Source organism: Rhopilema esculentum, chromosome 19 (genome assembly GCF_057945365.1).
Source record: "Rhopilema esculentum isolate cy_ngs chromosome 19, ASM5794536v1, whole genome shotgun sequence".
In the NCBI taxonomy this organism is placed as follows: domain Eukaryota; kingdom Metazoa; phylum Cnidaria; class Scyphozoa; order Rhizostomeae; family Rhizostomatidae; genus Rhopilema; species Rhopilema esculentum.
In genome coordinates, this window is record NC_142833.1 from 5,200,313 (window position 1) to 5,225,030 (window position 24,718).

Genomic DNA, 24,718 nt, shown 5'->3' on the forward strand with positions numbered 1-24,718 from the left:
CTCTCTGCTCATTTCCCGCATTCCCCTCAGCCCCCACTTTTATACCTCTGATGCTTATCATCATAAAGGTCTGTTTTGAGACAATAAAGCAGCGCTGACAACGCAGCCCTTTTATGGCTCATACATTTTCTCTTTAAATTATAGACTCGGGTATGTACTTAATATGCAGCCATTTAATCGAGTGACAGAACCATACAAGCGAGAAAGGTATGTAGTTGAATTGCCTACTTTCCTAATCATGTTGTTTTAGAAAGAGAATCACTCTAAAGAATTAATGAATCTAAACAATAGTATTTTTCACTTTCACACAACAGGTGAAGTCTTCAGAAGAGTATGCAGTAGCCTGTTAGTAACGTTTACTTTATTGTCAAGGACTGAAAAGTGAAAAATGTGGGTAATATTGCCAAATAATCAATTGAAGTAACAATTTCTGCCGGAATACTTAAACTGAGCACTGTTCCCATACGATAAATTCAGTTCAAGATAAACAAGAGAAAAACAAACTGGTTATGATTCCAAGGTTCTCTCAACCAGTCGTCTTAGGAAACAGTAAATTTACAATCGAGATTCCAAATAAACAATTACAAAACGACATGCATAATATATTCTCAAAACATTTAAAATTTTGATTCCGTACACGCGTTCGTGTTTAAATCGATCAACAAAACAATATACATCCCAGCAATAATCCAACAATAATAACTCAATGAATATTGACTTTAGAGAGTGTTCTTCACGAGGGGCATATCACTCAACGACACTCTTGTACGCTTTAGGAGAAATCTTTTGTTTTTGAGAAAAATCCTCCAAGAATCCCTAAAACTCCTATCCATCTGGTACACTGTTTGAAGATAGTAATGCACCCCTCGGTTCTTCAGTGCTACTTGAAACCTAGGAGCATAGCACCAAAACATGTATCTTGAGACATGTCAACCGACATATAATTCAGGTACTTTCATTTTGAAAATGAAATGCCTGAAAAAATTACTGCAGCTTTTCAAAATAACTTTAAACCACTGGAATCATAATTTTGAATTTACTATTTTTCCGAATACTACTCTCCTTCGTTACCTCTTTCTCCAAAAGCTTGATAAATTATAAAAATGATGTGCAAGCAAACAAAAGACTTAGGTTAAAATCATATAATGCAATCGATGAATTATCATTGTCCAATTTTCAAGGAATTTCTCTTGACGATAACGTTAAGTACGTTACCATCCGTCGTCAGTATTGCATCTTAAAACAATTATCATCTGCAGAGTACAAAGCTATATCTCTTTGCTGAATGATAATCAGTACATATTTTTCATGTGAACGTTGAAGACCTTTGTCGAGTACTGAAATTTTCTCCTCCGTTTTTGCTGACAGTTGCTTCACTATCTTCATCTTGTGAGGCAGCCCTGGTTCTGCGATCATCCAGACTCCGCTGCTTTATTCCCCTTCGATAAATCATCCGCTCCAAGCTAGGACTAGATTGGTTTCTATATTTTTGGCTTTTGTTCTGTATGCGTTTGGGGGGATCGGTGTCAATCGTGTCGTCAAGCGAAAGCAGGCTGCGAGATCTGATTACCTTGACGTGGTCGTGAATCTCGCTGATTTTCCCGTATACGTCAGCACATCGATTTAATAAGTACTTTGTTTTTCTGCTGTAAGATGCATCGGATGTCGTCCGAGTTAGTGGAACATTTGTATCTTTCGTTATGTCTCCAATTTTCGGTTTAGCTTTTCTATTTTTAGTTGCCGAGTGAACCGTTGAGATAATTCTAGCAGTTGAACTGAAATTAAACCCATTGGAGGTTCCAGGTAAAGATGGAAGTGTCGTGCTGTCTCCGTTTTCTCCCTTTGATGGAGTAGCCTTGCTTTTCCATGCCAGTTGTACAGTCGTTTGAATATTACCGTTTCCATACGTCAGTATCTTTTCCTGTATTTCCTCGCTATCGTTACCGCTTGCTTCGACTTCTAGCCTTTGGAAAGAGCTCATAACATTTTTCATTTCCTCTGACATCCTTGGCACATTTTTATGGTTTCTTGGTCTTGCACTGAAACACACTATTCCAGTTGTTTGGGAAGGCAGTTTCACCTGTTTTACTGAAACATACTCGCTTTTCACGTAGCCCATGTCGCTAACTTCGTCCATGATCCGCACTCGTTTGCGTTTTTCTGCAGGCAAATCAGTTGTCATCTTACTTATCTAAAATGAAAAGGCAACAAAGAAACTAAATAATAGTCGTATTCCGTGAAGGCCTTCTATTCTTTCTGCTTTGACGCAACCAAATAATAGTGCATTTCCATGCGTTTTAGCTGCTTAGAGCCTGCCATTCCACCTTGAGATTTTCACAATTTTGCTTTATCCTTTTGCGAAAAGAGACCTGTTTGTCATAGGTCGCAGTAACGAGTAATAATCAAAGTCAATAATCTTTTGAGAATGGATTTGCGAACAACAGCCGATGGACTTCTCGAAATTAATTCAATTCCCTCAAAGTGGACAATGAGCGGCAACAAGTAGTATTTTGATCAACAATAGCATGCAGGAAAGTTCATTTAATTGAACACGCAGCCGAGTGAAGCAAGCTATAAAGAAGAAAAACTGCGAGACTTGGCTTGAACTGCAAAATTGCTCGAGTTTTCTACAAATTTTCTGAACCACCTGCGAAGATAATTTATTATAGATGTCAAAATGCTATCAATATATAATTTTTAATTAAAATATTGAGCATAAACTACTAGCAACATATAATTTAGTTCTACGGCCGAGTCTACATCTCAATTATTCGGAAAATGATAATCGATATGGCTCGCATTACCAAACCAAATTATGGTTCGCATTAACAGGTAGTTCAAATAGCTGCATATATCACCAAAATATTTGAATGTAAATGCTTCAATCAACTAGACATCACTTCTACATTTGAAGACAAAAAATGGCTGCATTGTTTCCTTGTAGTGTTGTTGTTTGAGCAAGTACCGAGAATGCCAAGCAACATAACAGTGCCATCTGCCTTCCATTTGTTATTTCCACGTTACTTTCACAGAACTCCACAAGACACAGGCTCTCTGTTGAGAAAGTTGATAAAAAACAGCAGTGCTTTGGCTGAACAATCAGAAGGTTGTGGTTCTAATATCGTAGCACTTCTTAAGCCGATATAAGGGAAAACAACTCCATGCAGAATATGTTATGCAACTACGAACTTGTTTTAACGTGTCAAATAGAGACTGCTGTGAAGAATTCGAATTTTCACCTCGTTATTGTCTTCTTCAAACAGAATTGTCTAATCTGCCACTGTTCTTTCATAGCATTCAAATGTTTTTCCAGCCTTTATTTTAACCAAACTGAGACCAGATGCTTGATAATTTGAGCTTTGTTATTGCTGAAGCTGCGAAAAGATTGTAGTTTTGGATAGCATAAAAAACTGAAGCATTTTGCTTACATACCCTTGATGAAAGTGGTTCTCTTCAGTACTGGAGTTGACATTTTTCAGTACAAAAAGAGTTTTTCTGTGCATTTGCGAAGTAAGATTCTTAATCCAAAATCGTAGTATCCCATTTATTATGAAGAATATCGATCCGAAAGAATTAAGTTGTCAATTTTAGAAAAGTCAGAAAATGACAGAACACAAACTCAATTAAAGGGATAAAAATACTGCCTAACTCTTTGATCGACTCGTTGCTAGCCTGCGTGCAGACTCTGTTGACAAAATTGAAAATAGGAAAAAAATAAGGTTCCTCAAAATCAAGGAACCGAATTTGATTGGTTTGGGGAATCTCATTTGTTTTCTTTCAGTTTTTAAAGTGGCGCCTTCGAGCATAAGTATAAATGAATGGTATCAGGATGATGAATAGGTCTGTTTGCTCTTTTTAACAACTAAAATTACAGAATAACATTGCACGCTAATGGAGTTGTTGTTCTAGTGCTTAGAATAAGATATTGATGTCAACGAACAAGAAAAGCGGCTCTGTTGCGCAGACTCTACGCAGGCTAGTCGTTGTAAAATCACGATATATGATATCCTATTCAAAGAATTTCAGGACTGCGCGAATTGACACATACGCTAGTCTTCTGTAAAAACAGTTGTACATAAACATGCACCTTGTCTAAAAAATGTTATAAAAGAAGCAATTAGCCACAAAATTAAGAAGCGGCACAATTTGTCAAAGAATTTATTTTTCACTTCATAACATTTCTATGCATAGAAGTTGACAGAGCAACAGACCTTTTTTCAATTATAGCTGTGCCCAGTAGCTTTTTGAACGCCAGAAAACGCCCTTTTTCAAAGAGTTTTTTGTCATCGTAGAGGGGGGACGTCCCCCTCCTCTTGTCTCCCCCTCGCTATGCCACTGGCTGCTCTTCTTATGTAAATTTCCACTCCATTTAAGTAGCAAGTAAGAATCACAACAACCATTGAAAGCAGCAAAATGGTTCGGTTGCTGGATCGCAGACAAAAACGAGTATCGGTTTTGATGAGGATGCAGGACTTTCTGTTGCATAAATTTAACATAAAATCGGATACCACCCAACTCCAGCATTCAGGGGCTTTTAAGGAGCATTCACTTGTTATTTCTCTTCATCTTAACTCAAAGCTGTATGCTTTACATAAGTTAGCGATCTACAGCTTAATTCGAATAATTGCGGACCTTAGAACCGTTAATATATGCATCATTGATAGAAGTGTTAAAAAAATGTTTTCTCTCATACGTTATGTCCTGGTTTTTTAACTTCAATTCTTTAAGATTTTTCCAGGCTACAATAAATTAGCAAATCGAAGAACCTTTGTTTTCATTAAGCTAAGAGGCATAAAATAATGAGAAAGACATTACAGTAACGGAACAAATGAAGCAAAAAAACAAAGAAATAATGGAAAAGTTTTGGTTTAGACACTCTGTTCAAATTTAATTACCCGCTTCTAAAGCATTTTTATAAGCAGCAAATATTTAGACTGCCAACTTTATACGTAGCTATGCAAATTAACTGAGATTAAAATTTTCTTTAAAAAAGATTTGCAAGCTGGCTATAAAAAACGACTGCCAAATATTCTGAAAATATAAAAACCCCTCGATATTGGATGCAAGAAAATCAAATCAATTGAATTTGAAAAAATGTAGAATTTTCCGTCGATTTGAATGGCTGTTTGGCTTTCTTATCTAGTCGCAATCAAAAATTTTGAAAGTCTCACAATTTCTTAACAAATAATATCATATCTCATACTTTTGGTAGTTTAATAACATTCTAAAACAGATAATAACAGTAGATGTTAAGTTAGTGGGCCATCAATGGCAAAGCTTCAAGATGGGAAAATGTACCAGCGAGTGTGTCACAATGGGCGATTTTAGGTCATCTTTTATTTCTTGTTCACTTCAATAGACTGCCAGGCGGATCGAGATCAAATTTTCACATACTGGCAGGTGATGCGTTTTAATATTCGATTGATCTTGGTAGGTTTCCTTATTCCTGAAACTTTAAATCAAATTAGGCACCTGCTTTTTTTCGAAAAAGAGCAGCTTCAAACCTTGCCAAATCTAATTTAAAGACATAAAGATCTCTTCGCGAAATATGCATTTACATATTGGTGTTGTTTCTGATAATAAGCTAACAATCTCCTCTCACACAAAATATTTCATCCATAAAATGAACAAAGAGATAGAAATGTCCAATTTTTTCCCCTGCTATCCGCCACGCTATTCAAACCATCAAATTTATAAGTTGCATGGGGGATCTTAATTGTTCACTTTGACATAGTTTGCCATGTTCCAGTTAAAGGAGATGACACACGTGGTTGGTCCATTTTTCTAAAATCATTACCGTAGCTTACCCTACCGTATTGGCCTTACCGTAACTTACTTTTGTCCATTGCTTTCAAGGAGAATTAATAAATAAAGCCCTTAGAACAAAAACAGTATCGCAATTCCAAAAGCGTAACGGATGCTTGCAAAAAAGGTTCTACCTATTATATCAATTCTTGGTACTTAATGTAAGCTCACACTTTTGTTAATAAAAGTCAATTCCATGATTTCGGGCCAGATTTATCAGTTTAATAAGACGTATAAAAGATAAATATTCGGCATAAATGAGTATTCAGTTGTGCTTGAAGAAACTCAAATGGAAGTAGGTTCAAGTCTCTTTCAAAAAGAATTTTTAACACGCAACGTCTTCAATACAGCTGATCAAATTGTTTAGCAAATAACCGTATTGACATTAACACCCATTGTATACTGCTCTTCCTTGAAAACACTATGCATAGAGCTGTGTTCCTTGACAAGTAACTTCTATTTTTCTACCCTATAAAGCGAGCTGCAACGATGTGCTCGCCCTCCTTCTTTACAACTGTTTTTGGACTACAGAAGTCTTCTTATGTCAACTTTCCACTTGCACACCCGCTAAAACAGTTAGTGTCTCGTGCTTTTCTCCCTCTTATAATGACAAACTTAAAACAAAAGTATTCTCTTTGCAACAGCCAGTCACTTTAATTCAGCCGGGTTGATTCGAGCTGCGCTCCCATTTCCCCATTTCAGCGGCAACGAATGGAGCGGGGGATGTTGAATATGATTGAATATTGATGTCACACCCTTCAGGTCCTGGAAAATAACGAAAATGCACAATTTCAAAAATTCAACTTTAAGTTAAAGAAGATAAAAACGTAAATGAAGTTATATTTGCACCATACTGCTTCTTGTGGCTACTAAATAATGCTTTTTACCGAATCAAAGTAGAATTCACCGAAAGACAGAAAAGAAATGAGAGGGGGGAGGGAGGGGGGGGGTTGCACACCTAACAGCCCCGGTTAATCCACCCCATGTTATAATCGTATTGCTAACGCAGTTTATGAAGGCTTAATTTCGCAATTTTTGAATTGTGTTAGCTTTACTTTCCTTATTTTTCTTGTCTTTTTATTTATATTCATGAAATAAAGACTTTTGCCATTCAGGGTTGCCAGACAGGCAGGCAACTCAGGCGAAAATGCTCATAAAAAGGCTAAATTAAAAAATATTTCCAAAAAATACATTGCGCAAGTGCTGTTTATATTTTTATGCATGGGTCTTCTAAATAATCTCTTCACTTAAATAAGAACCTTACTTTTTCTTTAAAACAATCCTTATCTGATGGTTAAGGACTATTGTTGTGCACCAGATCGAACGAACCATTGTAGGGTATAATTTAAATATTTGGCAAACACTTTATTTCCGCTGTTAATTATCTATGTTTCTTTTGGTTGTAGGTCTTACGTGTTTTTAGCTGATTGGTTGTTATTAATAGTTGTAAAATGCTTGTATCTATAAATACGCTGTAGTAGTTTTAAGAATTAGGCTTTTTGGGAGAAGCATCTTGATGTTCGTTCAAAGTGCTGACGAAAGAAGTCGTTTCCTCTCTGCTCCTTTCTGCCACAAGTCGAGTTGAAAAGGGCCGTGAGTTATTTTATATATACTTAGTTGCACTGTAGTTAAAGTGTAATATAACATATTGGTGACCACGACGTGACCGGTCGAGAATACTTATTGGCGTGCTGAAAAAAAAAACCGATAAACTTGCGTTTTACATTTTGGTGTCGAATATAGGTTTTATTGCATTTTTCATTGGCCGTTTTGACGTAGTCGCTGCATTTGCTCGGGTTTGATGCTTTTCCTATGTTTTTGTATATAGTTTTCTTTTTCTTATTTCACTTGCCGTTTTGACGTATTCACTGGAATTGTTCGGGGTTGATGTTCTGGGTATGGTTTTTATTTCTTGTTTCTTTGGAAATTTTGACGTCTTCGCCGCATTGGTTATCTTGTATCGTTTTTATTATTACGTCGGATTTCCGTTAAAAGTGAAGATTGAACTGAACTTTCGAGAAGCAATTTCAGAATGCTGATATACTTATATGATATTGTCTAAAGATTGTTCAAGACAGACTTTAATTTCGCTCGTTTTCTTCTTGATAACTCGAAAACAAAATCCGTGGTTGCACTCATTTCGGCAAAACTTTGGAAATATTGTGAAATTGTTTAGTTATTCACGTAGTTAAAATGGAAGCAACGGTAGAAGAATTACAAAACCGTGTGTCTGCTATGCAGGCAGCCCTGGAGGGAAACGCCCAGTCGGGACTTTTTAAACAACCGCCTTTCAGTGGATTCCAAAATGAAGACGTAAATGAATGGGTTGTAAAATTTAATCGACTTGCCAGGTTCTATGGTTGGGGCAATGCAAAAAAATTAAGTGCACTTCCATTGCTGCTTAATGGCCCAGCTTTGGCATGGTTTCAGACGCTCTCAGACGAAACTGCAGGAACTTTCGATAGCTTAATTGAAGCTTTAATTGCAAGATTTGGCAACCAAAACATCCAGTTTTTGATACGGCAAGAACTTTATGCCCGAAAACAGCTCGAACATGAGCCTCTAGTAACCTACACTGAAGACATCATAAAAAAGTGTCAACGACTGAATCTAAATGAGTTAGAAATGATGAACATTTTCATAAACGGCCTAAGCGCAGAACTAAAGAACCATGTTGTTTTAAACCAGCCAAAAACTTTCACAGAGGCAGAAAACCTTGCCCGCCTCCGTGACGCCGTTTCAAAGTCTTTCGGCTCAACCGTCCCGCAAACCATTTCGCAAGACCAGCGTATTAAAGAACTTGAGGGCCAAGTTAATATATTGCTTGCGTTGGCTAGCAACAAGAGAACCGGCCAGTTAAACGCTTTAGATCAAATTGATTATGGTAACAACTTGGGTAGTGGTACATATGTTGCAAATCAAAGCTCTTTTCAAAGTGACCTCCTGAATCTTAAAACAGAGCTAATTGCTGCAATTGATCAACGTTTTGTGTCTGGCAAACCTCAACCCATGAACAGGCTTCAACAAGGTGTAAGGGAAAGCTATGCAAGGGGGCGTAATTTACGTACCACCGATGGGCAACCTATTTGCAACAACTGCTATCGTGTGGGTCATGTGGCTCGATATTGTAGAAGTAATAATAGTGGTGTTTCTGGTAGAGAAAATGCAGTTCAAAATAATTCTCGCTTTCGGTCAACTCAAAACTTTCAGCAGGACAGATCCGGTACAAATTATTTAAACGAACAAGGGCCTTCTCGTTGGGGGAATTGAAGGAGGCCCAAACGGTTGAAAAGCAAATGAAGCCCCCGTTTTGTGAAAAAGCTGATTCGTCTTTCGAACAATGGGTTAATAAACGAAATCGTTTGACTAGTGCCAAGTTTCAATTAGAAAAACCTCTAAATGACATTGATATCGAGCCAAGAAAGGGAACCTACGCAGTACCGTGCTTACTAAACGGAACATCATCAAGTGACGAATCTTCGATACTTGGAAATGTCTTGATTTGGGGATCAGTTGAAAATGAGCAGGTTAAATTACTCGTAGACACTGGCGCCGCTATTTCCGTAATTAGTGAAAGTTTTTTTAATTCTGCTCTGCGCATGCATTTTTTGCTGCAGACGCCGCGTAATGGACTCGAAAGTATTCAAACTGCAAATGGTGCCACTGTTGCTGTGAAAGGTTTTGTGACGTTTCCTCTCACCATTGGTAATGAGCATTATGAATGTCAGGCCTCAGTTGTCTCTGGCCTAGCTTACAATGTTGTGTTAGGTCGTGACTTTCTGCATAAAACCCATGCTGTTATTGATGTTCCTGGTCATATTGTAACATTTACGAATGATAACACTGTCTCATTTATAACTGGCAATACACCTCCATTGCTTTGCTCTGTCGCAGTTTTTTCTTCATTCGTCATTGAACCTCGTTCTGAAGCTATTATTCCTGTGCAGCTTTTGCAGTCGCACAGTAATTCTGTCGCAGGCCTCGTCGAAGGTAATGAGAAATTAACCTCTCGTTATCGCCTCCTCCCAGCAGCTTCTATTTCGTGCCCATCTAGTGAAGGAAATGTCTCGTTTCGTTTGTTAAATCCTTCTGATGAACCAGTGCTTCTTCATAAAGGAACAGTCATCGGCACGTTTTCTGAACTTTTGCACACTGACATCGTTCCTTTAAAAAGTAGTGTCTCAGCTATGGATTCTGCTCCACAACATCACAGCCTCCTTTCCGAACTTGAGTCTATTAAGAATGTCGATCTTTCAGAGGCCCAGAATGCAGCTCTCTCACAATTACTTTTATCGTATAAAGATATTTTCGCCTCATCTAGCCTTGATCTCGGCCATACTTCCATCATCGAACACGAAATTTACACAGGGGATGCTCGGCCTATTAAGTCTTCACCTTATCGAGTCTCTCAATTGCAACGTGAAGAAATTGAAACACAGATTTCAAATATGCTATCTCAAAATGTGATTCAACCTTCTTCGAGCCCTTGGAGCTCTCCTGTAGTTTTAGTAAAGAAGAAAGACGGTACGACGAGATTTTGTGTCGACTATCGAAAATTAAATGCTGTCACTCGCAAAGACAGTTATCCTCTTCCTCGCATTGATGATGCCCTTGACGCTCTTTCTGGATCTCAGTTCTTTACAACGCTCGATCTGCAGTCGGGCTATCACCAAGTTGCCATGCATCCGTCTTCACGAGAAAAAACTGCCTTCGTTTCACATGCAGGATTGTTCGAATATAATGTAATGAGTTTTGGTTTAACAAACGCTCCACCGACTTTCCAACGACTGATGTCGAGAGTTCTTGCTGGCCTAGAATGGAAGGTTTGTCTCATCTATATAGACGATATTATCGTTTTTTCTTCTACTTTTGAAGAACATTTGCAAAGGCTGTCTCTCGTTTTCGATCGCATACGTCAGGCTAACTTGAAATTGAAACCAAGTAAGTGCCACTTTGCTCGCCATTCTGTGAAATTTCTTGGGTTTATTGTCTCTGCAAATGGTATTTCTGCTGACCCAGACAAGCTTGAAGTTGTAAACTCGTTTCCAGTGCCGTCCAATGTGAAGGATGTACGCAGTTTTCTTGGTCTCTGTAACTATTACAGACGTTTTGTCCATGATTTTGCACGCATAGCTTCACCTATAAATCAGCTAACAAGAAAGGACGTCAAGTTTGTGTGGAGTGCTGAATGTCAACACGCTTTCAACATACTAAAGCAGAGTTTGTGCTCCAATCCTGTTTTAGCTTATCCCGTTTTTAGTGAGCCTTTTCACCTGTATACTGATGCCAGCAACTCGGCTCTTGGGTATATTCTCGGCCAACGAGTTGCGGGTGTGGAGTATGTCGTGGCCTATGGTGGGCGTGAGCTGAATAATGCTGAAAAACGCTATAGCACCACGGAACGTGAAGCTCTTGCTGTAGTGGATGGAATTAAACGGTATCAACCTTATCTTCATGGCCGTAAATGTTTTGTCCATACAGACCACAGTAGCCTTTCATGGCTCATGAATGTGAAGGATCCTACAGGTCGGCTTGCTCGCTGGGCGTTGCAGCTGCAGCAGTACGATTTTGACATTGTTTATCGCCCTGGACCTTCCAACAACAACGCAGATGCGCTTTCACGACGATCTTATTCCTCAACCACTGTTTCTGGTCTTTCTCCGCCTATGGCTTCTATTAGGCACCCATGTCCTGCTCCTCCACAGCTCACCAAATTACAACGCGAAGATCGTGACCTTTTCGCCATTATTGAGTACCTCGAGTGTTCTCTCTTGCCAGATGATAACAATAAAGCGCGTACTCTGCTACTGACTGTCGACTCGTACTATCTGGACGAAAATGGGGTTTTATGTCATTTATGGACACCTAGTAAACGACATGTTCAGTCTTTATGTTCTCAGGTGGTAATTCCTGCAAGCCTTCGCCGAGAGATTCTTATTGCTTGTCACGATGAACCTACTGCTGGTCATTTAAGCGTTTTTAAAACGTATGAGAAAATTCGTTCTCGTTATTATTGGCACGGCATGTATAAAGACGTTGAACATTGGTGTACTTCATGTATTGATTGTTCGATGAAGAAGGCACCCTTGCTGCCTATTCCTGTCGAAGGAGCCTTTGATCGAGTAGCCATGGACGTCTTAGGCCCGTTTCCCGTTACAAACGACGGCAACCGTTATATTGTGGTTTTTTCTGATTATTACACACGGTGGCCTGAAGCTTTTGCTTTGCCTTCTACTGAAGCGTCTATGATTGCTAACTTGCTTGTGGACAAGATTCTCGCTCGCCATGGTGCTCCGAAAACGCTTTTATCAGATCGGGGTTCGAATTTTCTTGCATCTATCGTTACAGAGGTCTGCAAATTGCTCAACACTCGCCAACTTCGGACTACCTCGTATCATCCGCAAACGGACGGACTAGTCGAAAGGTTTAATGGTACCCTTGCGGAAGCGTTGTCGATGTATGTCAGCTCAAATCAGAGGGATTGGGACCGCCACCTGCCATTGGTGCTTTTCGCTTACCGTGTCTCGCCTCACGCTACGACCCACGAATCGCCGTTTTATCTTTTATATGGGCGAGAGCCTCGTCTGCCAATTGATGCGTCTCTTATTTTGCCTTCGACAGCAAAACTCTCGTCCTCCGTTGCAGAACACCGTGCTCGCATTGTCGAAAATCTGGAAAACGCCCGTCGCATAGTTAAGACAAATACAGAGTTGGCTCAACAGCGCATGAAACACTACTACGATCAGAACAGTGCGCCAGTCTCCTTTGATATCGGATCCAAAGTCTGGGTGTACACCCCAAAAACGAGAAAGGGTCTTTCCAAAAAGTTAGCCCATAACTACCACGGACCATATCGCGTTGTCAAGAAGTTATCGCCTGTTCATTTTCGTTTAAGGACACTCGACAACCGTCCAGTTAGTGTTCCAGTGCACGCAAACCGCATGAAGCTGTACGTCGATCCGTCGGACCGTCCAACCGCTGCTCCTCCGCAATGTGACACGTTCGTTGATCTCAGTGATGTGGATTTACCGCCAGACAGTTTTCTACCAGAACCTAACCCGATAGCAAAAAGTGACTCGTCTGTAGATGAGCCCTCTATCACTCGTCCCGAGGATTACTGTACACCACAGGAGATTTTACCAGTTTGACGCGTTTTCGAGCCGGGAGGCTCGATTTCAAAGGGGGAGGTTGTGTTGTGCACCAGATCGAACGAACCATTGTAGGGTATAATTTAAATATTTGGCAAACACTTTATTTCCGCTGTTAATTATCTATGTTTCTTTTGGTTGTAGGTCTTACGTGTTTTTAGCTGATTGGTTGTTATTAATAGTTGTAAAATGCTTGTATCTATAAATACGCTGTAGTAGTTTTAAGAATTAGGCTTTTTGGGAGAAGCATCTTGATGTTCGTTCAAAGTGCTGACGAAAGAAGTCGTTTCCTCTCTGCTCCTTTCTGCCACAAGTCGAGTTGAAAAGGGCCGTGAGTTATTTTATATATACTTAGTTGCACTGTAGTTAAAGTGTAATATAACACTATTTTTTGCGACCAATAGGTTAGAATATTTTACTTTTGGCGCAGTAAACTACTAATTTCTCCGTTTATGTAGTTATTACTCTTTCAATTTTGAATTTCTGTCCAAATGGCCAAAAAAGGCCAAATTTAAGTGGTACGCCAAAAACAAATTTTCCAGGCAATATAACAATAAAAGGCCAAAATTTGAAAATTTGGCCCAAAAGGGCCAATCTGGCAACCCTGTTTCCATTGTATTAGTTTCTTTATACGACCCGATATGTTATACGATCGATCATATTGACATTAAAAGCAATAGGAAAGTTCCATTGATCTTCAAGAATACTTTTAAAGAGAGTTATGTGGTAGTTACTAAACATGGTACTAAATTTTCCAACCTCAACAAATTTCACCTGAGCGAGGCTGCATAATAATAGCTGCAAAAACATTGAAAGACTGGCCACAGCAGAGTAAGATAGCATCATGTCCAAGAGATGAAGATTCCTGATGTTTTCAGAGAAATTCTCATAAGACGGTAAATTTCAACTCATTTCACATGGTTAAATTCATTGCAGGGAATACAGGAATGGTGAGTTTTTATCAGGCCGAAAAATCAGGCCGCAAAGAGGGTTGAAGTTAAAAATATGAATGGTAAAAATTATCTATTCTGTTTGTGCATATCGTCATCCAAGCTCAGATATTGATAGTTTCAGTGAATATCTGCAAGAAATTCTGTCCAATCCAGTGGTAACTAATAAACAAGTTTTTATTCTTGGAGATTTCAATGTAAATCTTCTGAATTATAACTATCACCCACAGGCGCGGATCCAGCCTGAATTCTGACCTATGCAAGCAAAAGTTGTCAGAAGAAGAAGCCACGCCCTTTTGTGCTGAAAACACCCAAACTTTTCTCAATAAAATTTCTATCTCTGATTTATCTCAGAAAGGAATTCTAAGGAAACGACTCGCAAAGAGAAGACTAAATTTATCTGCAATTCGAAGGAAAAAGGTATCGAGAAAGCCTACTCAGGTAGGATTCGAACTGGGGCCCTCCACTTTTCAAACACAGTGGTCATATCACAAGAACACAAAACAGTGGTTCCTTCCTTAGCAGATTAGCAGGGGGTGAAGCAGCGATTGTCAATTGCCATTTCATTGGCTGTAACAAACAATTGCATAGGTCCACTGTAAACAATTGAATAGGTCTACTCTGATTCCAATTGGTTGGCTGAACCACTGCAGAGGCAAGCTCCGCTTCTGATTTGCTAAATCAAATCTCACCTATGCTCCTGCCAAAGATTGCAGAGATGAAGTACACTCTGATTGGCTTACAAGACGTTTGCAGAGGTCAAGCAAGCGGTGATTGGCTCTCGAAGAACAAACAAGTTTCTGGATTTGGAAAATACGAACCAGATAAATGCCTAGAATTGCCACTTGACTTTTCTGTGTAGAGGCCGTAAGATAGTCAGCAAAGTGTATGCCCTGCTGTCTTCTGCATGTTGTTGGTATCAACAGGGGCGGATCTAGGGAGGACATTGCTGAAGAATTTGCCAAAGAAACTATTGATTAAAAGTTTTGATAGTTTTTATTTTATTTTGTTGTTGTGAAAATCTGACTTATGCTTCTGCATAGGTTGCTGTAGTCTGGATCCGCCTCTGACCCACCAACTACTAATTATGTTACTTTCCTTTTCTTTAAGCAATTTCTTCCATGTATCATACATCCATCTCGGGTATCTGAAAACTCTTCCACTCTCATTGACAATATCTTTTCCAACATTGATGATAATGAAACAGTGAGTGGTAACATTTTGACTAATATAACCGAGTTGACAGGTCTGTCTTAAGGTATATTATTTACAGATGAGCTGTGTAGGACACTGCCTGCCTACCCCTAGAGAATGTTATAACAAATTGTGTGTACACATAAATTTCATTGAAGTGTTTATGTCACACAATGGGGAAATTAGGTTCAAAAGCACTTTGTCCCGTCAGTCAACCATTCAGGGATAAGTGATGGGGCTTGATGGATGGATAGCAATATTGTGTTACTATCTGATGTGTTTTGTGTTTGTCCCACAGCCACTTTTATAGAATTTGGGAAGAGATGATATCCAATACGAAAATGATGGGACAATTTTCGTTTGGCATTATCCAACAGCAACAAAATCTCAGAATTTACCATTGTTCACTAATGATTGAACTAATTATAGGTTGGGGGTGGTGCCCTTTACATCACCCACTACCCTTCCCTTCCCCACTTCCATCATCCCATTTTTTCTCCACTGCGCTGCATTCACACCATTCAACATCCACCAATCCGGCACCACCATCTCACATTTCAAATCCATTCGCTCGTTTGTTTCATTTACTCTGATGAAGCCCTGTATGCAGGGGCGAAATATTAGTATACTCCTTAATTTTAATTTATTTTTAAAATTTAATCTCGTTACATTGGATTCTCGTTTTTTGTTTGCTTTGTTCCTGAATATATTTCCTATTCTAGTTAACTTCTTATGTTTTTAGGCTCATTAATAGTGTAAAAGTACAAAGATTAGGACTCAGCTTATTACACATACTCCCCTTTTATCTTTACTCAGTTCTTGTCATTTTCTTTGCTGTTTATTGATGCTGAAATTTCTTTAAGGTAACAACTGATGCATTTTAAACCTTTTTCAGGGAGATCCACAATGAACAGTGTCAAAGCAGCCCAACCAGAAATTATACGATCCCATCAGAAAGATGAATTTTTCCAAGTAAATCTTAGAAATGAAGTTTCAAGAATAGTAATTGACTGGTTCGGTAAGTTTGTTGTTTAAGTCTTATCACAATTTTTAAAAGTATTTGAGATGCTTTGGAACAGTCAGTTCTGCAAACATGATTTTTTATGTTCTTAAAAAGATTTTGTTTTGTATTAATTAGAGGGGCTGGAGGGGATGTCTTTCTCTCATAAAGAAAACAAATTGTTTGAGAGTCTTTGAAAATTTTGCTTGTAGCCCCCCCCCTAAAATTCAGCTTTACCCCTTGCTTATGTTTGTGGTCTTTTTGCCAGAGCTGTCCAAAGCTTTTATTGACTTTTTCCTAAAATTTTTTTGGTTTCCTATTTCTTTTTTCTATTATTTATTTTGTCTTGTTTCTCTGTTTTGGTCTGGATTTCTCTTGATTTTGGTGAATCAGCAGATAAAAATGGGATCAAAAAAGCAAGTGTTTGCAGAAAATTTCCCTCAAAGATGTGTAACATTCAATAACTTGTTATACAGTAGCAACCATACCATTATAAAACACAGTAATCGAACAAGGAAATAAATTTGCATACACTTCATCTGGTTGACACATATTTTGTCCAGCAAGTGCACTGACAGCTGACCAGAATAAATGGTCTTGAAGAATTCTATACCAAGCACGTCTTATGCAGTCTTTGTAATATGGAGATAGGCCGCGTGCAGTTCGCACGTCTTGACTACTTGACTACTTGACGCGTGCGATGGTGTGCGATATAGAACTATAGGGTACTGCTTTCAAGGCTGCAAACAGAACAGAAACCAAGGAAATTGACGGAGAAATTGTTCTTGTTCTTCTTTAAAGATGTTAAATTTAATTAGTTAATGAATTTTCTAGGAAGTAATTACAGAATATTTCTGTAATCTTTTAAAGATATGCAAACAATCCTTTGGTGTTACAAAAGTTGAAAAAAGTGCAATTGCTCGTAGAAATTACCATGCATTGTCGAGAAATTACCATGCAGCATCACTGATTTCAGTATCATCGTTAACGTAGCGGATATCATGGCAGATATTCTTAAAAAATATCTGACTATTTGATCGGTGTAACTTTCACGATAATATGGAATTCAGCGAACAATCGAACGAAAAGGAATGGGCAGAGAAATGACACAAACGTCGAAATAAACACACTTTCTTTGAACGCAAAAACCTCATTTTACAGCTCTTAATATTAAAAATCGTTCTATAACAGTTCAAATAATTAAAAAACAGTAGTCATCGCCCCTCCTTCCTCAGAGCTTTCTCTAGTTTCCTCCTCTTTCTCTGGCTTAGGTTTCTTCGATATACCGATAACATTATCAAGCTTTTGCTTTTTGCTCTTCGAAAGGTAGAGCACCGTGCCCTTTTCAAGATATTTTATTTTTCCTGTCAGTCCATATATTATCATTGATTGCAATAAGAAGTGGCATCTCCATAACACTGTATGGCATTTGTAGTCGTCTGATAATTCTATTCTTTCCCCCAACCAATAAATGTCGCCAGCTCCACTTCGTTTCCTTTCGCCATGATCACCGAAGAACAGAATAATCAGGTGAACAGTGAAGACAACTCTTGGATCGAACCTATAAATCGCCGAGTTTTAAAGGTTAATGAAGCACCAGGTGGTGATTGCAGATTACTCCCCCTTGGCACCCCCTTGGTTAAATAAGTGTTATGTTAAGCGATCTTGTCGTAACTACTTTGTGACGCCATTGCTGAATTCCGTATGGGAGTACTTTAACAACACCTTGGAAAACGACAGAACTGTCTTTGGATTTAGCGGCTTTGACTTACCGCTGCTTTAAAAGTCTTATTCTAACATAAGCGATGTTTTAAGGCAAATTCTTTGTTTTGCGTGTGCGATGATTTGCACGCCTTGGACAATTTGGGCGTGTATGGAGGCGATCGCACGCCTCATATTACAAAGACTGCTTATGGCTAGAATTTTCCATCATCTAGGTCCTATAAATGCTGCACCATTGATGCTTCAGACTTTTATCTGGGGTAAAAAACTGTCAATTTATCAGTTCAGTTCAACTAGTGGTGCTGCTAGCAACTTGTCTTTGCAAGAGATGGCAAAAGATTACAAATTTCAGGAAACCCTTTTTTCACTATCAGAAAAGCGCTCTTTTACCAATAGGAAGCAGAAATTTTATCAAAAGAGAAAACTGATGAATAACTTTTGGTTACGTATAGACAGTTTGAAAGTCATAGAATCATATCACAGAGAATACTTTGCCAAATATCACCCCCTCCTCTTACATTCTTACAATAGATTTAAATGAAATAGAAAATAGTTTTGGGGGACATATCTTCTATTCCACTCCATGATGCTGCCATCATTTGTAGCAGTTAGTAACCAACTAGCATCTTATTTAGGAACCCAAAGATGGATCAAATATCAAAAGGAACTTTCAATAATGGCAGATATTGCATACTTTTGTCTCACAACTTTATCAGGTAAGATATCAATGACCTGAGCATGAAAGCCTTTATATAGTCTTCAAGACTTCTTATTCACATATATTATTGTTCTTGATATAGTAGTCTGTTTGAACTTTAAAAACTATTAAGCTCACTTACAGTATAGGAATTTCCATTAACCTTTTAATCAACCCATCCAAAATTGTATGCCCTGAGAATTATCAAACAAAAATACTTCAGTATAATGCATTGAATTTTTTACTTTTTGTTACCTTTTGAAATCGCATAGCATATGCATATAAGGATAAAATGTCAGGGCAGTCTTCTGTTGGTCTGAATTTTTTACCTGGCTATTTGTGTCTCTTTTACCTATTTGGTTTTTTGATACTTTCATAATTTCTGAGGGCAATACACCGCAATGCTATATCTTTTCTGCCGCTTACCTTGTACAATGTGATGTAATTTTAAACTTTGAAATTTTCTTTTTTAGGCTTCCAAACTCTTGGTGAAGAATATTGCAATCTCATACAAATTGACCAAAATAAAATGAAAATTCCTTCCTTATTGGTGTGTATTAAGGATCTTAAAAAGAATTACAAGTTTTGTTATTTTGGACCTGACTGAAATGAGAAGCATTATTTTAAATTTCACATCAGTTCGGACTGAAACCTGTGAAAAGCTGGTATCTTTGTTTACCAATAATGACAATGCCATATAATTGTATTGCAGGTTAAACTTTTGTTTTAAAGGTGAACTGACACGCAAAACTATTTTTTGATATAATGCAGAAAATGATGCATGGAATCTTAATTTCAAGTTTTCAGTTAATTATTATTGTCCGTTTTGACGAAATTCCGCTCTAAATGTCATGAAATTATCGTCTATTGTTCGACCATTGTCGGCATTTCATGTGACCCACTGCGTGTGACGTCACAAACAACATGTTTTTATTTCTTGAATGGAAATCACGCACGGAATGGACAGTTCAGTTCAAATCAAATCGAATCGAATCGAATCGAATCGAATCGAATCGAATCAGATCAAATCAAATCAAATCAAATCAAATCAAATCATCTTTTCAGTAACTATTCGAGGAGATCTACGTAGCCTGTGACGTCATTCATATTCTATTAACAGATCAAGTGAGTTTGTGTGTTTTTTTCAGAGACGAAGCATCATGATATTGTTACAATGTTTTGCTCCGTATCTACTTGAAAAAGGAATTTGTTATCTAAAGTCATTACTGCATCATAACTACCGTAAGTATGGAGCCTTTTTGTTGCTGATTATTCTTTTTAAAAAAAGGGTTTACAATATTTGATTTGATAACAAAAACCTTGTATTACAAACCTCTAAATCTCAGTTAAGCCTTAAGACTTGTAAAGTTTTTTATTGGTTTTCGATCTAATTTTTTTCAAAGAGTGAAGTAAGTCGATAATTAATTGACTATTCAAATGATCTAGAAACCTCCAAGTAATTCCAATGACACATTCTAATGGAGATCACATCTAATGTTCTGTTCTATTAAAGGGGACGATGAAAGGTACTCTTTGATTGAAAATGCTCTTGGTGTTATTCTTCAATCTCTTTCAGGTAAATATTTTTAATATTTTTGCGTTGAAATAACGTTTCACTTATTTGGTATTTTAAGTTGAGATCTGCAAAAGTTTAATTTTTTTATTGCCTCCCCGTATCAGTATTCTCAATTGTTACCTGTTGTAGATTATATGTTAAAAATTGCTAAAAATTTTTAAACACAATTTAAAGATGACAACCTTCAGGTTTGATCATTGAAGTCTTTTAATGCTGAGGAGAATTACTTTGTTTGATTTTTAAAGAATAAAGTTCATCTCGAGTCATTATCCTTTACAATAAATCGATCCTTATTGGTTTGCGCTATTGCTGCTTCGGTGTGATGATCAGGAGTGCAAATTATTCAAGTTGCATGAAGCGAATAAGTTGCAGGGGGTGTGAGACTACACCCGAGTGATTGAGACAGTCAGCTCATAACGAATATATGATTGTTGAGAGTTGGTAAAAATTCCTGCTAACTATCGACTTTTCTTTTCCTACTTATTTTTATTTAGAAAAGCCAGTCCACTCTCCTTAAGAGCTGGTCCAAACTGACATCACACTTCCTAAATAAGTCTTGATTGCGCTTGCATTAGGGATTTTTAGTAATATTACATATTTTCTTCGCACTTGGAGTCGATCATGGATAAATGTGACGAGAAAATGCCTGCCTAAAAACAATTCTGTATTGAAGTATTATTACCTGTCTGGGAATACAGTAGTCTAATGGTTCTCAGCCAAACTGTTTTGCATAGAATCTCATTTTTGTAGATCGCATGCGAACGAACTTGAGCACATTTTCTTACATTTTTGGTACCATATCACGTTCCGCTAAAACAAATTTAGGAATGTTGATGCCTCGGCCAAATTCTACAGATAACGGTAAAATTCACGAGAGGCTTTTGGTCAGGCACGTCAAAAGGAGTTTAACAGATATCTCCAGCATTTTTTAAAAAGTTTCGTTAAGTGTTCTTTATAAAGAAATATTGTTCCTATAATGACCCTACAAGGCATGATTTTTGCCGTAATTTTTGCTGAAAATAGGACCGTGGAGCAGGCGTATCTTTGGGTGCTTCACATATAAACCAGTTTTATGGAGCCCCAAGTGGGTTTTATATGCTAAAAATTAAGTCTTGAATTCAAGTTCGAAATTTTCATTCACAGCTGGCAGGGTGATCTCAAACATAGTAAACAGTGTTTAGTTTTGTTTTCATTTTTAGTTTTGAGCAGAGTGCATTTGGCAGTGTTTTACCTTCAAGGGATGTTTTATACGTTAGGAAAACGGATGACAGGAATCCGATACGTATGTTGACGTTTTTTGGCATAATTACAGATTAAACAATAGTCTTTGCCTCTTGAAAGATATTTTTAAGTCGAATTTTTATCAATTGTACTGAGCACAGTGATATGTATTTAATTATGAATAGTAAAAGTTCCTGTGTTCAACTTTAAGTGAACGAAAAAGCAGATAGGGTTTTCTTTATATCTGTTTTGCCATAGTCAGTTCAATATAAAATACAGTGAACTTCAGTTGTACTCACACAAATGTTAGTCTAAATTTTCTGACTTTCGGCAAACTGTGACAATCAACGGAATTTAATTTGGTAGTATTGCATGGTTGGATCCAAGTTTTGATTGAATATGAAACCGGACTGCCCACAGCCAAGTTTTGTCTTTAAGACGAGCGCCGATTAGTAAAGTCAACCTTAATTGATTTTGAAGAAAATTTCATCAGAAAACGAGCATTGATAAAAGGAAAGCGTACTTAAGCTGTAGCCAACTATCAAATCTTCATTTCTAGTGCCTAAAACTGTTGTATTATCGCAAAGCGAGTCTTAGTTTTTATTGTACATCTAACTAGAGTGCACCTGTAGTTGTTTGTCGTCAATACGATTTAAAGGATTTCTTGAATGCAAAATGTTGTATAACGTCTTTTCTCTCCTTAGATCCTCCTTCGAGATTTTCTGAAGGATAGTTCTGCAAAAGAAAGCTACAAGTTTCTTGGGAAATTATTTCTTCTACAATTCATCATACTATCACCTTATTATCTTCTTCAATTTTTCAAAGTAATGGTCTTTATGTATCTTATTTTAGTCAATTTATATACTGTTAAGTTTGGTGGTGTTGAGTGGACATTTTTGTCGTCATTAAATTCACTGATGTTCAGTATAAGACATTCATTGTAGCAAAATGGTTCTAGGTAATTGCTATAGATAATATTGACATCGGACAGAAGAAGGAGGTATTTACTTCAAGGATTTTAACCTCTATTTGAATTTCAAGATATAAGGATTCAAATTTCAAGTTCTAATATTTCTCAGAAAGGGTGAACGTAGGCAAGGTTCCTCACAAAAATGATGAAATGTGAAACGTACAGGAAGGCAGTATAGTAAATTCTGTTCTCACTTGAGGAAAAGACAACGGTTGAATTTTTCTGTAGAATTCATTAAAGAATGCTTTTGCACATTTAACTTATAACTGCCCTATGATCCAATTGCTTTTATATTGTTTTGAGAGGAGTGCAACCATTAAAGGAACTCGGTGACGGTTTTCATTAGACAGAGCCGCATTTGGTGATTGTTTGGCTAGCATGTATCTGATCATACTTTGACGGCAGATTTGACTTAAAATATGAAAAAATGAGTTTCCGCCTTCTCTTGATTTCTGAAACGGCTTCGTTTGGTATGTGTTGTGTATGACTGTTTCTCTTGTATGTTTTGTGTTATGTATCATACGCTCATTCGATTTCCGAAAATGTCTAGAACAAGCAATATAGCCTTTGATATACAACAGCTTAGGGTAAATCTTAGTTGGATATTCTTACATATCACTTTAACGAAAATTTCTCATTATTAGAAAGCAACGTACAGAAAAGAAGAGGCGAAACTTAGTACAGAAACTGATGTGTATATCAAAGAGAACACAAAACAGGTTGTCACAAAATCTAGAAGCAAACACAATTGCCCGCTGTGCTTGGAACCTATTGTAGACGCAACAACCACTTTATGCGGTCATCTGTTTTGCTGGAACTGCATTGTTTGTTGGTGTGCAAATAAGGTAACTGACGTTTACATGCTGCAAATAAGGTAGTATGTATCACTTCTGTTCATGCAATGGGTCCATATCGTCCATATATAACAGAAAGTATTGTAGGGTTTGGGGGGAGGATAGTAGGATGGGGGATAGTATGATGGAGAACAGTGGGGTAGGGGAAAGTAGGGTGGGGGGATAGTAGGGTGGGGGATGGTACTGTAGGATGGGGGGATAGTGGGATGGGGAGATAGTAGGGTGGGGGGATAGTACTGTAGGATGGGGGGATAGTGGGATAGGGAGATAGTAGTCAGGATGGGGGGATAGTGGGATAGGGAGATAGTAGGGTGGGAGGGATAGTAGGGTGGGGGATAGTACGGTGGGGGATAGTAGGGTGGGGGATAGTATGATGGAGAACGGTAGGGTGGGGGGATAGTAGGGTGGGGGATAGTACTGTAGGATGGGGGGATAGTGGGATGGGGAGATAGTAGGGTGGGGGGGATAGTACTGTAGGATGGGGGGATAGTGGGATAGGGAGATAGTAGGGTGAGGGATAGTAGGGTGGGGGATAGTAGGGTGGGGATAGTAGGGTGTGGTGGGATATTTTGATCAGTTATGCTTGCCTGCCTAGTACAATCACGCACTTCATGTCATCAGTCACATCTTGTCAAGCCAATCAAAATTGATTTAAAAGCGCTATGTTGGCAATTTCTTAGCATTTTCAGGCAAGAGATATCTTTTTCTGTTTGCATGGAACGCAAAACGACATTTTACATACACGTTTCCTTCCTTTAACTGGAAAATAGGCTTACTTGATATACTTTAAATAGACCGAAAATTGACTGAAAATAGGCTTATTTTCTTACAGATCCTTTTTCTAATTAACCTCTATCCTTCTACTGTACTGTATATCTTCCAGGAAATATTGCTGTTTCCTGAACCAACAAAAATAACGATCATTTTTCCTACATTAAGTATGTATCTTGTCGCATTATGAATCAAGATTTGGTATCTTAAGATTGGGTATGCAAACTTTGTAACCAACTTTGTTTGACTAACACTTTGTCTCTTTTTGTTGTTTCCTTGAACCAATCGTAGCTGATCCTTCCTATTTAAAATTTTATATGAACAGAGCTTTAATCATAAAGTCTACGGAGATTTTCTTACCTTGTAGCTCGAGTGTCCGGTGTGCAGAGATGAAGTTATACCATCAAAGCTAATCTATTTATGTCATTTTGGAATGTAAGCGAGTTTCACCCCTTTTTGACATTCTTACTGTTTTTTATGAAAATGAACATTTAGATCTCCATTTTGCGCTTCTGATATACATTCACACAGCATGCAGTGAAATGTAAATGTGGCCTAAAGAATTTTTGAATGGACCCAGAAAATTCGCTTGCTAAAATGTGAGTTCGTTTAATAGAGGACTTTTCTATTTCGCTCTGTCGAATCCCATCTTTCTTTACGAATGGAATTTTATCACCGCTTTATATCTTCACTTGGTAACGGGCTACGCTCGAAACGTCGTTTTTAAATTCGCTTATTTTCCTCTTATATTTTCACCTTGTTTTTAAGTTATATTGTCATGTTATTATGCACGGCACGCAAGCTAGTGTA

General features: G+C 37.8%; 2 protein-coding genes across 5 annotated transcripts; one reads left to right on the top strand and one right to left on the bottom strand.

Moving 5' to 3' along the window:
- Window positions 1–146: 146 nt before the first annotated feature.
- Window positions 147–3,904, bottom strand: LOC135688239 (uncharacterized). The gene is made up of 2 exons (XM_065205001.2): window positions 2,859–3,904; window positions 147–2,647 (listed from the first exon to the last, which is right to left on the bottom strand). Exon 2 carries the CDS (start codon window positions 2,180–2,182, stop codon window positions 1,307–1,309), a length of 876 nt encoding a protein of 291 aa, XP_065061073.2. The 5' UTR covers window positions 2,183–2,647; window positions 2,859–3,904; the 3' UTR covers window positions 147–1,306.
- LOC135688238 (peroxisome biogenesis factor 10) lies at window positions 163–24,718 on the top strand. 4 transcript variants are annotated; one of them, XM_065205000.2, is made up of 10 exons: window positions 163–207; window positions 15,993–16,115; window positions 18,455–18,535; window positions 18,990–19,066; window positions 19,665–19,758; window positions 20,030–20,092; window positions 21,292–21,374; window positions 22,018–22,137; window positions 22,928–23,128; window positions 24,276–24,718. In XM_065205000.2, the coding sequence occupies exons 2-10, from the start codon at window positions 16,004–16,006 to the stop codon at window positions 24,345–24,347; spliced, it is 903 nt and encodes a 300-aa protein (XP_065061072.2). In that variant the 5' UTR covers window positions 163–207; window positions 15,993–16,003; the 3' UTR covers window positions 24,348–24,718. The 4 variants fall into 4 exon arrangements, with proteins under 4 accessions (XP_065061072.2, XP_065061069.2, XP_065061070.2 ...); XM_065204997.2 differs by lacking the exon at window positions 163–207 and adding an exon at window positions 13,713–13,849; XM_065204998.2 differs by lacking the exon at window positions 163–207 and adding an exon at window positions 13,749–13,903.